Source organism: Harpia harpyja, chromosome 5 (assembly GCF_026419915.1).
Source record: "Harpia harpyja isolate bHarHar1 chromosome 5, bHarHar1 primary haplotype, whole genome shotgun sequence".
Classification (NCBI taxonomy): Eukaryota; Metazoa; Chordata; class Aves; order Accipitriformes; family Accipitridae; genus Harpia; species Harpia harpyja.
In genome coordinates this window covers 51878892-51892179 of record NC_068944.1, presented here as the reverse complement: position 1 = coordinate 51892179, position 13288 = coordinate 51878892, and the positions used below count along the sequence as shown (strand labels likewise).

Here is a 13288-nt window from a genome sequence, read left to right as displayed (position 1 = left end):
TTAATCGGTTTTCACCCTAAGTAACTTTATTGCTCAGTTCAAGAGGATGTTAGGTTAGAAAATGTACAAAACAAAACTGAAGGGTATGGTAATACACCACAGGCCAAGCTAAAATATTTCCAGAAGAGGGACCACTAGCTCTTTTGCTATTCAATATTTCCAATTAATACAGGATTAAGAACAGTATACATTGTTCTTTCCTCTCAACATTTACAAGGAAAACAAGGGTTCAGCTACCGCAAAATATTCTGTCACCATCTGGCTGTAAAAGCCATTTCTTGCTTCTCTACATGTGTTTACTTTGGGTTTATGTTCCCTAAGACCTTCTGAATCTAAAATATTTGATAATTATGGCCAGACTGTGTTTGATCCAGCACAAACTGTACATGTTGTGGGTAGAGCACAAGAAGCTGAACCCAGCCCTAGATCACGCACACAGAAACTGTGTCAACGTCTCAATTCAGCTCTGTGAACAGGGCTGAGGGGAACAGAGAGGCACAACCCAAATGAACACTTAAGGCCAGAACTGGCTGACAGAAATCTGGCATGAGTCCTGTCAAACTGTGGAAAAGGGGTTACCTTGCCCAGCAAACCCCCAGCATCCAACAGGAATTTTGCTTTGCTCACAGACTTGTCGCTGAGAAATATCTCTTGTTTACAGGCAGATAATCTAAACATAAATTTGGCCCTTGTTTTGTTCCCTTTCACAGTGTTTTTGTATTAAGTTTCTAGAAGCGGTGTCTCATTCTTTTCATGGTGAGGTCATGGCAGTCAGGACAAAGCTAAAATTACCAACCTTTGACTATAGTCCTGGCTCTGTTTGTTAGCTTTTTGCTCCCATTACTGAAGCATGTCAATCGTGTGCAAGAGCAGAGAGGCATTATAAAACAGAATTAGTAAAGACTTCAGGATTTCTGATTAGGCACATAATGTTCTAAAGGTTCAAACACTTTTAAAGATATAATCAGTAGTATATTTCAGCTCATTTCATTAATTTTCATATTAAACTTCACTACAACACATTCCATGTGCTCAAGAACTAGTCAAAAGACAGGAAACATTATTTTAATTTTTTTCATTCCAAACAGTAATAATACTCAAAAGAAATAGATCATAAAATAAGGATCCCACATAATCTTCACTGGTAAAATGGAGAAACCTCCATGGCAGTGACATTAAGGTTTTCAAATAAGAATATAAATTCCATGGAAAGAAATGCAAACAAAGAACGAACAGTAAGTTCAGATACAGTACATTAATATTGTGCTGCTTTGTTTTAACTGCCTCCTTCTCATAAGATAACATTGTACAACGCAGTTTCATTGAAAACCATGCTTTCTGACTAGGATCAGATGCATAACAATCCTCTGGCACACCACACTGAAAAACAAGAGATGTTGCACCACTGTTGGTAAATGTCAAATGCAGATAACTGCAAAATAACAAACTTGATACAAATAGAAACAAGGCCATGTCCTACCACAGGAGAAAGGTCTCAGTTTAAGTTGATAGTTTCTGCTAATTAGGCTAGTGCCAAAACTATAGCAACAAAAAAATATTTTCCATAGAAAGAGCTATGAATCATCAGAGTATGGTCAACAAGTTAACAGTTTTTTGCATCTGGAAATACACTCATGATATATACATATGGTCTGAGGAAAGCTATACCATGTTTTTTGAAATATGATATGCAAACCAGAAATTTAAATGAAGAAGCAGGAGAAGTAGTAAGTCTATAATTCATTTGAGGAGTTTCAAAATTTGTATCATTTACTATTTACTGTGAAAAGCTACAGATTTAAAAGTTTTTCTGGTAGTGTATATATTCAAATAGCTTTTTGTTATTGTAACCTTTTATTCTTAAATACGACTATATTAAGATGGTCAGACCCCAAGTTTAGGGAACCCAAAATGACACTAAGACATCTTATCCCACTCAAAATGCCATCTGCACTTGTGGTCACTCTCTGATGCTTCAGAAAAAGGCAATTTCTCCCTTTTTGTTCACAAAGCTGAATTATGTAGTAAGAAAGGTATTTCCTGTAGATGCCCTAAAATGTAAAATTAACACATATTTAATGAGTGTCCTATCAATCCTTCTTGGAGAACCAACAAATCGGACACCAATGATTCATATCTCAGGCTTTCATTTCTAACTCCAGGATAGCTAACTTTTACTGAAGAAAAAACCACAGAAAACATTTTTAATATTATATTTCATAACAATTTTCCTGTACAAACCTACAGTTCTGGAAGGTTCGTTGACATTGACTTGTTAAAAGCTATTTACACAAAATGATCCTTTGAAAATAATGTCATTTACCTCCAAAAACTGGAAAGCTCAGTATTGGTTCTCTCAACGGTACATACATACACCTCATGCTTGCAAGATTTCTCTTTCCCAATGGCACCATTTGCCGGGGCTACAAATGTGGATTGTACCTTCTGTCTGTCTTATTTAAAGACAAAGTACCAAGGTACCAATCATTCCTCAGTTCTTCTGTCATTCAAAGCCTGAGGCAAATGAAGAATGTAAAAGCAAGATGGGAGGACAGATTCTGAAAAATGTACCATGAATCTTTCAGAGACCACACAATGTTGAGTTAGCAACCATTCTCTCTTTTTTGAATGGTGCTTCAGTGCAGTTCCTTCCCATGCAACTGCCTCCTTCAGTCTGGTGACAATTCAGCATCTTAGCTGTATTAGTCACAGTACCTGAATTCACAGTATCTGAAATGCAGCTCTGCCGGTGTACAATCTGACAACTACATCAAAAGTATATTTGAGAAAGCACTGTTCTATTCTGCCACTTTGCAGATCTCCAGATGCTGACACTTGTATCTTGATGTTCAAAAGAAAGGATATATAAGTATTGTGGTAGAAGAAACAAGTGGACTGTGTGACCCATTTATGAATCCCCTATTTGAGACAGCTTGACCCTTCTGTACATAAAAAAGCTTGGATACACCCAAAAACAGACAGAAAAAAATATCTAGTATTTTCTTTTCTTTTAATGGATCTCCTGGAAAAAAGCTATGGCTCTTGGCAGTCAATCAGAGATTAAAAGTTTAGACCTCTTCAGGATGAATTTGACACAATATCTGAACACCACAGAGATTTTATAAACTATTATACAGAGAATTCAATGAACTGTTATACACTGGTCAGCCATAATACCTGAAGAATTTGGCCATCCCCAAAATATAATTAGAGAGGTATTTTGAAAGTAGATTATAGGGAAATTCCTCTGCATCTCAGTAAGAATAAACAGAGAATGAAACCCATAAGAATCTTCCAGCAAGCAGGTAACTATGAGGTGGTCTTTTGAGAAGCATCAACGCTGTGGAGAAACAAAGACCAATCATGACTGATGACAGGCCTTAATCCAGATGAACTGGACTTTTTGAAATCCATGAAAAAGGCAACCATTTTGACAAACTGGTGGCCAAGGATCTCAGCACTAAGAGTTTTCCTGATCTCTCTGACCTGGAAGACTATAGGTGAAGTCATTTCTTCTTCTCCTTCCTTCAGGGAATCAACATTCCCTGGGTTTGTCAGTCTCTGTCCATGGTGCTCAGGCACCCCCCAGGTGCAGGGATCGCACATCTGCGCAGCTTCTCTGGTCATACTAAGACAAGTGTACCTGGATGTTAGGCTCCAAAGGATTCAGAGGTCGTTCAGAAGCTGAATTCACATTTCTAGGAGGCTGTCAGACAGGTCTGTATTAGCACATGTGTAACTTGAAAGAATTTTAATAGACATTAGAAATGAAATATTGCATGCACAGCAGCATCAGTGCCTTTCTCCTCTGCTGGAAAGTTGTATAAATATGAAGCATTGCCCTACATTTACTTACTAACATGTTACATTTCATGATCAACTTACATCATTATTCTTTGTATGGGAGAACTATAACAGAGTTCAGCTGGACACTCTCTTCCACAAATCATTTATGAACTACATGGATTCTCCAATGCATTCTCTAGGAGATTTTTCTGGCTCTGTTTCCAAATGTGCTTATTCAATTTCATCTACACATGCTATTTGTATGCCAGATGTATATTTACAAGACAGCTCTACCCCTTAATAAAATTATTAGCTCCAGTTAGTCTGCTCAGAGTATATTTATGTCTACATTTATGGTCAAAGCCTGAAAAAAGACCCTGGCAACCATCACCCTTGAGAAGACACAGCTGGGGTTCCTCCATGAAAAGCTAAAAAAAAAAAATACATAAGTTTTTGGCATCATGCCTTCCAAAACACCGGGCACCAGTTCTGGAATGCATAAAGGCAGTATAGTTCATTTTTTTAATGGCAAGGTCTCCAGCCAGTGTTAAGGAATTAGTTGTTCAGCAATAAATCCAGCTCGAGATTAAATTAACTTTAATTAAAACACACAAAACACACCAATCCTCAGTGAGTTGTTATTGGGCTTGCAGAATGAAAAAGAAGTTGGCAGGAATAACAATACTGATTTCATCAGATGCCATCTACATATTTCACTTTTAGAGAAAATATGTCTCAAGGGCCCTCCACCCCCCAGAAAAACAGTCCACCAAAACCCGCTTGAGCCAAAGCATTTCTTGTTCATGACAGGTCATAGGAAAGGCAGCAAATGTATAACACTACATATAAATTCTATATGAAGTATATCCATGTACTAGCTGACTACAAAAAATACATTTTTTAAAAAATTACAAACACTGCTATTGTCCCAAATCTGATAAATTTGAAAGTCCAAATCTTATACCTTCATGCTTCCACATGGGCAACTTTTGAGTGGACATGGACAGATGTTTATTTCAATACAAATACCATAATGTTTATGAATTCAGCCAAATACCAGGAGCTTAGCAAGATAAAGATCGAATCCAGAAATAGTGTGACAGTAGTTTAGTTTGAAAAAAAACACACATTTGTATTAACTTATTAATAGATACACCTGAGTTCAAAACTTCCCAGTTTTTTTGAGCAGCAGCAGATATTGAAAGGAAACATAAACTTATGAAGGAACCCCCTTGTGCCCTGTGTTCTGTTCCCTCTTATGACAGGTGAACATGTAATTTAGTACAGCTATGAATGGAATTATGTGATAAGGAGATACATCTTCTTATCCCAATATTTTAATGGAATATTTTTAGAACTAATTCCAATTTTAAGTCTAAACATATTCATGCTACTTTATGTTCATTTGTTCATGTGCTGCAACTGTCTTCTACTTTAAATGCCTTTCCTGATAAGGAAAAACCTTCTCAGGTTTTAAATAACCTGTCCAAGACATTTAAGTCTTCTCCCAAATATAATCTTTGTGGTTCTGATCCTTCTCCTAGCTTTTTCTTCTCCTACTGAAGTTTGAAATCATCTTCCATGAACAGAGGCAAAGTTACATACTATATTTCAGATAATGGATCAACAGTCAACACTACCTGTGGTCATAATCTTCTTTGCAGCTCCTAACCCACCTAACAACCCATTTTTTTTCATATAGGCTAATTATTTTCCAGCACATCATTAAAACTAGCCCCAACTGAGAGCATCAGCAGAGTTATCTTTGAATGCATATATAAATCTGAAGCAAAATCCACTAGCTGTTCTAGAGCCTTGCTTGAGAACGGGGTAGCAGAATCAATCACTCTGGTATCCTTTATTGTTATACATACAAATATTATTTTATTATCATTAAAGGGAAATACACCTCTATTGCTTTCATTTGGTCCAGTCCCTCATCTGTAATGCAGACTTGTTACTTGGATACAACACTATACCCACTATGGTCCAATCATAGAATATCATTCCAAATTTGTTAGAATCATTAAAGGTACTTGTTACTGGATCTCCAATGTCACTTACTTATTCTTTCAGAATTCTGAGATGATGATTATGCATCTCAGCCCTTGATCTGAGTGTGTTTCATTTTCTATGTTTAATCTCAGGTACATACCCTTGCGCTTGACTATTTCCCACATGGGCAAAGTCACCATCCTTCAGGAAAACTGACACAAAGTTCTGATTTTGTACTGAGGATTCAGTTTAGAACAAATGCTTAAGCAGAAAGTACCATGTCTTTGTTTTGTCCTCTTTTTTTCTAAGGCTAAAAATAACATTTGTGTGTTTAGGGTTTTTTTGGAAGGGTCTACCTCAGTTGTGATGTTGGACATTCATATTAGTAGCAAACAATTGAAACCTGTATTCTTTGCACCATAAACTGTCAATACGATATTGCATGAGTCATTTCTGTGTTTCAAGCAAAGCACTTTTGTGTTTCTAATTTCCCTCCCGATATACTTTTCTATTACTGGACAGTGTAAAGAGCTCCAAGATGTTATAATGAAAACATTATCCTGTGTACAGGATACAAGGTTTATCATAACCCAGTGAATGACAAAACAGAAATTAAGTCATGTATTTGTCTAAGCAGGAGTCTCTCTGGTCATTAATGGCTTGCAGAAGAGCATTATAATTATAAAAACCTCAAGTGAGATCCTGGAAGAAGCTTGGGGGGAAGGGTTGACATTGTCTGAAGTTAGGTACCTACATTAGGATTTACATCCAGAAAGAGTAAGACGTAACACCTTCAGGTGTTAAGCAGAGCACTTAATTTTCACATTATATAATGTCCTAACCAATATACTTCAGGTATATTTGTGTCCCCTAACTATATAGAGAACTGGTGTACAAAAATAAATTATGTACACTAATACACATATTCAAGCAGACTAACTTTGGGGATAATTTCTCTGGCTATGAACTCAGCTGCACAACAGAGGGTGATTTGTATAGACTTTTTCAGACAAACTCAGACTTACTTTTTTTACAGTCCATGACAGTCAGAGAAGCTTACTGATGGTTTGCAGTATTACATACACAGCTTCTAGATGCCAGTCTTTGTGGACAGTATGCATAGTTCTACCCAGAAAAAAACACCAAAACAAACAAACAAAACCAACAAAGAAACACATTCTAAATAACAATCCAAAAGCAAATACTGAGTTGTGATGTACCGACCAACATACATCGCATAATTTAAATCCTGAGAGAAGGCACAGAGCTATTTGTTTGAAAAGACAAGACTGGGTGAAGAAGGCTAGCAAAATGAATTAATGAGAAATGGATCAACAGCTTGGTAATGAATAAATGATGCCAGGAAAGATCACCTATGAAAGACCTTGAAAGTAAAGATGAATAATTTCCTTGGTGCAATAAAAAGTTACCACAGGCTGTGAAAATGAGCTAAGCAGCTGCATTCTGAAGAGATATGAAGGGGCTACAGCACATGTTCAGAAGGCTACAGAAAAAAACATGATGACAGCTTTATGAGATTTAGCTACATGGAAAGACTACATCATAATGTATCTTAATATTATCATGCAAGGAAACTGAGAAAAATTCAGACGCAGCTTGATCAAAATATGCTTCTTGTACAAGCAGGTCACATGAAAAAGCCACAAAAGAATTCTACTATTATTGTGACAGGTCAATGGATAAGTTACAGGAAAGAAAACAGTAAGACCTGGCTTTAAACATGTTGAACGTGAACAGTTTATTACCCACAATGCCACAGATATAATGGCTGAGACACATCTCACCTAAATTTTGATGTCTACATTATCAGTGTCTACACCTGTGCCAGTCCCCTGTTACACTCAATGGAAATCTTACCAATATAATCGATCAACTTTAACAAAGTAGATTATTAGATTTAGTCAGATGAATCATGCCTGTGGTGGGTTGATCCTGGCCAGCAGCTAAGCACCCACCCAGCCACTCACTCCACCTCAAAGGATGCAGGAGAGAATCAGAAAAGCAAAAGTGAGGAAGCTCGTGGGTCAAGATAAAGATAGTTTAATGAGTGAACAAAAGAGAAAGAAAAAAAAGTTATGTAAAGGCAGTCATTCACCACCTCCCACAAGCAGACTGAACACCATAAATTTCACTAACTCTTACCAACTAGATCATCGATGACTACTAAGGAACGTAAAAGCAGCTTGCTAAGAACTAGGTACCTACACTGCAGAACCTTTCTTTTATTAGCACAATTTCAATTTGGAGAGAAAAAAAACAGATTAGACACTTACTTATGAGACATCTACATGGAACTAGAAATTGAATTTGTGTGTATAGGTGGGGAACACAGAATGAAACGGAACAAAAAATCTTCATGTGATGACTGCTGATGGGGTAATAATAAGTTTTAAAGGGAAACGGAAGAGAGCAATGAAGTGCTAGTCCAAAAAGCAAATCAAGGATTTATTTGTTAATTTAGAGACATCTTGCTCTAGTCTATCAATAACAGATTTATGAGAACACAGGTGAATTAGGTAGTGATTACCAAAACATGAAAACTCAAATTTCTCAACTATCTGCGAAAGTATATAGGAAACTTCAAGACTGGATGACAAAGTTCATTTTAGATTCAAAGGTTATTTTTCAACCTTAGGTATCAGAGTAAGAATAAGGATTCTACTTCTGAAAAACAAGGTGTTGAGCTCTGTATTATTAAATTATAGTTGGAACTAATATTAAATGATAGCTGGAACTAATGAAGCCTAGCTTCATTTACTGGTTTTTACTCATGGCTGACTGACTTTGCAGTCTGAGACAGTGCAAGCTCCAACTGAATCTTTCCAGCAATTGGTATGTTTGAAAGGGTTTGGGGTTTTTTTTGTTTTGCTATGTAGATTATCTAATGCTTAACAAGGTATGAGTTTCTATTATCACTTTTTAGAACTTGTAGGGTCTGTTTCCACTGGCCATTTTCATATTATTTGTAGAAACTTAATTATCTTTGACACTTCTTTCTCCATCTTCTGTGGAATTAGCTAAAGGACTAAAATTAGAGGACATACACAGAGACCATACAAGTATTATCTCAATACGTAAATAGGACAGAAGAGTTCAGCAGTGAATTTTGGGACTCATGAATTAAGATTAATTTGGCATTTTTAGCAGACAATGAAACAACTATGGAAACACTTGGAGAATGACTGCTTGGTTTCAGCAATGACTCATCACAAATGCCAAGCAGCACATCAAGATAATCCCATGCCTTTCCTCCTCATCTCCCGACGCTCCTCGGTCTCCTCTCCCCAGCCCCAGTACTGGATCCATTCGTTGTACTGAATGCTATTGATCAGTGGAGTCCTTCTGAATGGTCAAATATGACTTGGGCACATTTTAAACAGGTTTCAAAAGCATTTGAAAAGTAGCATCAGAAGATTCACTCTCTGCAGAAATTATTACATAATTTTTTATGGATTCTTTGATAATTATTATATTCTTTAATGGATAACATTGTGAGAGAGTAAGGATAACACCTTAGGCACAGAAGCAAATGGTTTTACCTTAGTTCAGTGTTAGGCAAGGTAACACCTTACCTTGTAAAGATCCATTTCTTCCACACTGTACATGGAAGTAAAGACAATTGAATACTCAGGTAGCATGCCTTTCTTGTACACCATTCCTAGACTCTGTCACCACAGGACATAGTTTCTAGTTTCTGTGTGTTGTGATGGAAAACATTTAAACCTGAACTGATATATGAGTTCAAGTGTTTCAATTTTCAAGTAGCTAACTAACTTGAAGGTATCTTACAGGATTTTGAAGGCTTAAGTCACATTTAGAGACTAATAATTTCAACCCTGAAAATCAGAAGATGAATGGTAGTAGCTCTTTAAAACTTTATCCAAAATAAAAGATGGCATAAGAACAGCTATTCTGAACTATCCTATAGCTTTATAAAAGACTTTTGGGAAACAAACATTATCTGCATACATTGATTGCTGATATTTCTATTAATTTGCCCTTTTGTTTTTCTCACTTATAAGGCAGACACCAAAACCTGCTATTGCATAGGAATTCACCAGAAACAATTTCTGAAAATTCTGTGAGGAGCAGTTAGGAGCATTATCTTTGTTGCATTCACTACGACACACTAAGGACAGTCACTTTCCCCTTTCCTTCCTTCCTTTACAAATGGAAGCCAACTATATAATCTAAAATTTAGATTAGAAGTTGGAACACAGACACGTTACACCAGATCAGAGCAGTTGCCAACCCTAATAGTCTGAACATGGCCAATGCCAGATGAGTAAGAAATCCCACAAGGAAACTCTGAAAAACACAGCTCAGTTGGAAGGTCTTTCCAAATTATCCTCAAGCTACTGGACTGCTCTCTACCCTGGAGTATGCATCTTTCATCACTCAGAAAACTGTTGCATATGAATACAAGTGCAGATTTTTCCATATACTTCCATAACTCAAGTCGATTTCCATATACTTGAATTTATTTAAACATGTTGCTGCAACACCAAATGACACTGTGCTCTGCATGTCAATTAGCACTGGTTACTAATTTTTTCCTACCATTGTTAGAATTTCTGCCTTTCATTTCATTACAAAACTTCTTGGTTTATTTTGTGGATGGAAGGAAACAGACACAATAAGACCTCTCAAAATTTGGGGTCTTTTACCTTCATGTTATATAACAAATGGGACATTTTATTTTCTTGCATAAACCTCTCTGTGAAAGCATTAAAGGATTGTAGTAGTAACTGGAAGGTTTACAACATGAGGAAGAAAGCTAATGCAAGCAGGGTCTAAATAAATAAGTTGCATTCAAGTTAAAGCACCACAAACACGATAAAATGCTTTGGTATCCAGCTCTCCTCCTTCTCCATCCCCTAAAATCATTCTGAAATCTTGAGAAGCAGTGAGGAGAGAGAAAGGAAAAACAGGTCAGCAGAATGGAAGAGTTTCAATGTATTTGCTTTTAAACAGCATAAAATAAGGATAAAATTATTTCTAGAGTACTTAAACATAATCTAGAAAACAAAACCAATATTTCCTGTCTTCACTGGATCTTAAATTTATCTGTTACATTAAATTACTTCTTGGTACAAGCCTCAAAAAGAAAATCCTGTCTCAAACTACCAGCAGTGCAGAACTGCTGTTTAACTTAATATTTTTGATTAATTTCAACACACTGTTATTAGCAGTATTTTAGTTACAATTGTTGTATATGCACATACCAGTGAAATTAGATACTTTGCAGTGTTACATTATTAAGGTTCTTAAAGTTAAATCATGCCAATGCAGATGTTCCTAATTACTTTAAAAGAACAAATACTTACACAAATCGGTTGTTTCCAGCTACAGCATAATTCAATTAAAGGAGTGCTTATAATTTAACAACATGAATGATAGTTAAGCATAGCTAATATGGAAAATTGTTAGGAAATAATATATATAGTTTTCATAAGGGAAGGATTAAAGTCCATCTGAGGCAGGTAAGAAGCTGTGATTTGCCTGAGACAAATATAAAATATTGCCAAAAGAAGGTGACACTATCAAAGACACATCAAAAACCGATAAAAGCATTTATTTCCCAGTAGCAATCACTTTACAAATACCTATTACTGGGACTTTAGGTTTCTGCAGGTCATTGTGTAGGTTTTTGTTTTGGGGAGTTTTTGCTTTTTCTTTTTTTAAGCTGCTAAATCGAGTCTAGCTCCACCCCTAGTTTGTATTGCTGCTTGAAAAGAGTTGTGGTAGGTAATGTAATACAGCATTAAACTAACATAGAAGCCGAAGTATGCAAGCCACGGATGCAGGCAGATCCTCTCCCTGTGTAATGTGTCTGGCAGGAGCAGTCTTTATGCACAGAAAGTTGTCAGTTTTTCCTGCTGCGCTCTGGGCTCCACAGGTAATAGTATAATGCCAATGTTTTTTCCAGAACAGCACCTCTTACAATGCAATTATTACATAGATATATTTTGTTTTCCATATGAAATAGAGAAAAAGGTGGTCATTTAACTGATAAAACATTGTATATAACCACGCACTGTATGAATAGAGTTACTGCTCTCTTATCTTCTACATTAAGTCTTTGAAAAATTGTCAAAGGGATGGGATATATAGTGAAGTTCCAGCTCACAGAAATTAGCTACAATAACACAAGGCATTTCTATCCACATCTGCACATCTGCTGTATACACATAACAGTTAATACTATACATTTTTTCCTTATATTTTTAATCAGATTAAATCAACATTAGATACATAAGCATGTCTTTGTTTTAACCAAATCTTTGTGATAATATTAAACAAGAAAGAAAAAAAAGAAAGAGAAAGAAGACCAGACCAATTCAACATGACCAGATTTCAAAATATGAATCTGAAATGAGTTAACTGTACCTTGAGTCACCTGTTGGATGGCTAGCATCATCCCAGAAACCGTGTCTGGAATCAAATTTTCCTTCCAGTTGTAGACGGGCACCCATTTCAAGATGGGCAGCCTTCTCATACACCAGACTTTGATATCTTCAAAGCGAACAGCCTGGAACTTCCTCCAGACTGCACTTCTTTTCTTTTTTGTTCCTGTCATCATTCCCACACCCCAAAAGCAGTTGCTCTTTCAGAAGAGCGCACAGTTGAGGAATCACCCTGATATGTGTCAGTCTCCAGTTTTCTTCTGAGATTTTGCAGTTCCAAAACTACAGAGAAAAAAAAAAAATGAACAGAAGCACTTAAGATTTCTGCAGCTGCTCTCTAACTATACTCAATAAAAACACTTATTAAATGCTTCAATCATATAAACAGCTACATGAAATGCAAGAACTGTTTATAGCAAAGATCACATTTTCTGCTCTTTGCAAAAATTTGGTCTAGTCTCACGTTAGTTTGTGATTCTTTCCAGTAATCTCCCGCTTTATATTCCCTGTAATGCTTGTGCTTTTGGCCTCAGTCCAGTGGCAAAATGAGGTATTACTGGGTGTGTGTGTGCTATATAGGCTGGGCTATGCTAATAGGAGCGGGAAGTGCCCAGCGGAGCAGGCATCTCCCTGCCAAGCCCAGGAGAGCAGCTTTGCCCCTCCTGGGGGGAGCTTTTCTGGCCGCAGTCAGAAGGCATGAAGTCCTCAGCAACCCTGGTGCTAGCAAACTTGTTTTACTCCATCAATGTTTTGTCTTCTAAATGACAGTAAAAAGCTTATTTATGTAGAAAATGGAGAACATCAGGTAGCAATAAGTCCTGCTGAAATCATACACAGAAGCCTCAGACCAAAGCGTAACAAGCTTAAAGTGCAGTGAAGGGCTGCAGTGAAGCAAGCTATCGGCTCCACGTGGGAAGTGCCAAAACCGCTTGTGACGATCATTCTTCTTCAGAGCTACTCCTTTCTGCTCTTGGTAGTCCACCCAGCAAAGGCTCTCTCAACGAAGACAGTTCACCGAGTAACTTTTGATCTTGTAATAACATCATGCACCTTTTGTACGATACAAAGTGCTCAGACAC

The 13288-nt window shown here is 36.8% G+C and overlaps 1 protein-coding gene across 2 annotated transcripts in view; it reads right to left on the bottom strand.

Annotated features, from left to right (window-relative positions):
• The window catches only part of SLC26A7 (solute carrier family 26 member 7), a 73055-nt gene extending 60318 nt beyond the window's left edge, over window positions 1-12737 (bottom strand). Inside the window, exons 1-2 of one of the 2 annotated variants that reach the window (XM_052788556.1) lie at window positions 12673-12737; window positions 12193-12491 (exon numbers count right to left, since the gene is read on the bottom strand). In XM_052788556.1, the coding sequence (XP_052644516.1) occupies window positions 12193-12385 (193 nt within the window). In that variant the 5' untranslated portion in view covers window positions 12386-12491; window positions 12673-12737. Of the gene's footprint in view, window positions 1-12192 lie in introns of both variants that reach the window. The other variant, XM_052788557.1, reaches the window with a different exon arrangement.
• Between the last annotated feature and the right edge of the window lie 551 nt (window positions 12738-13288).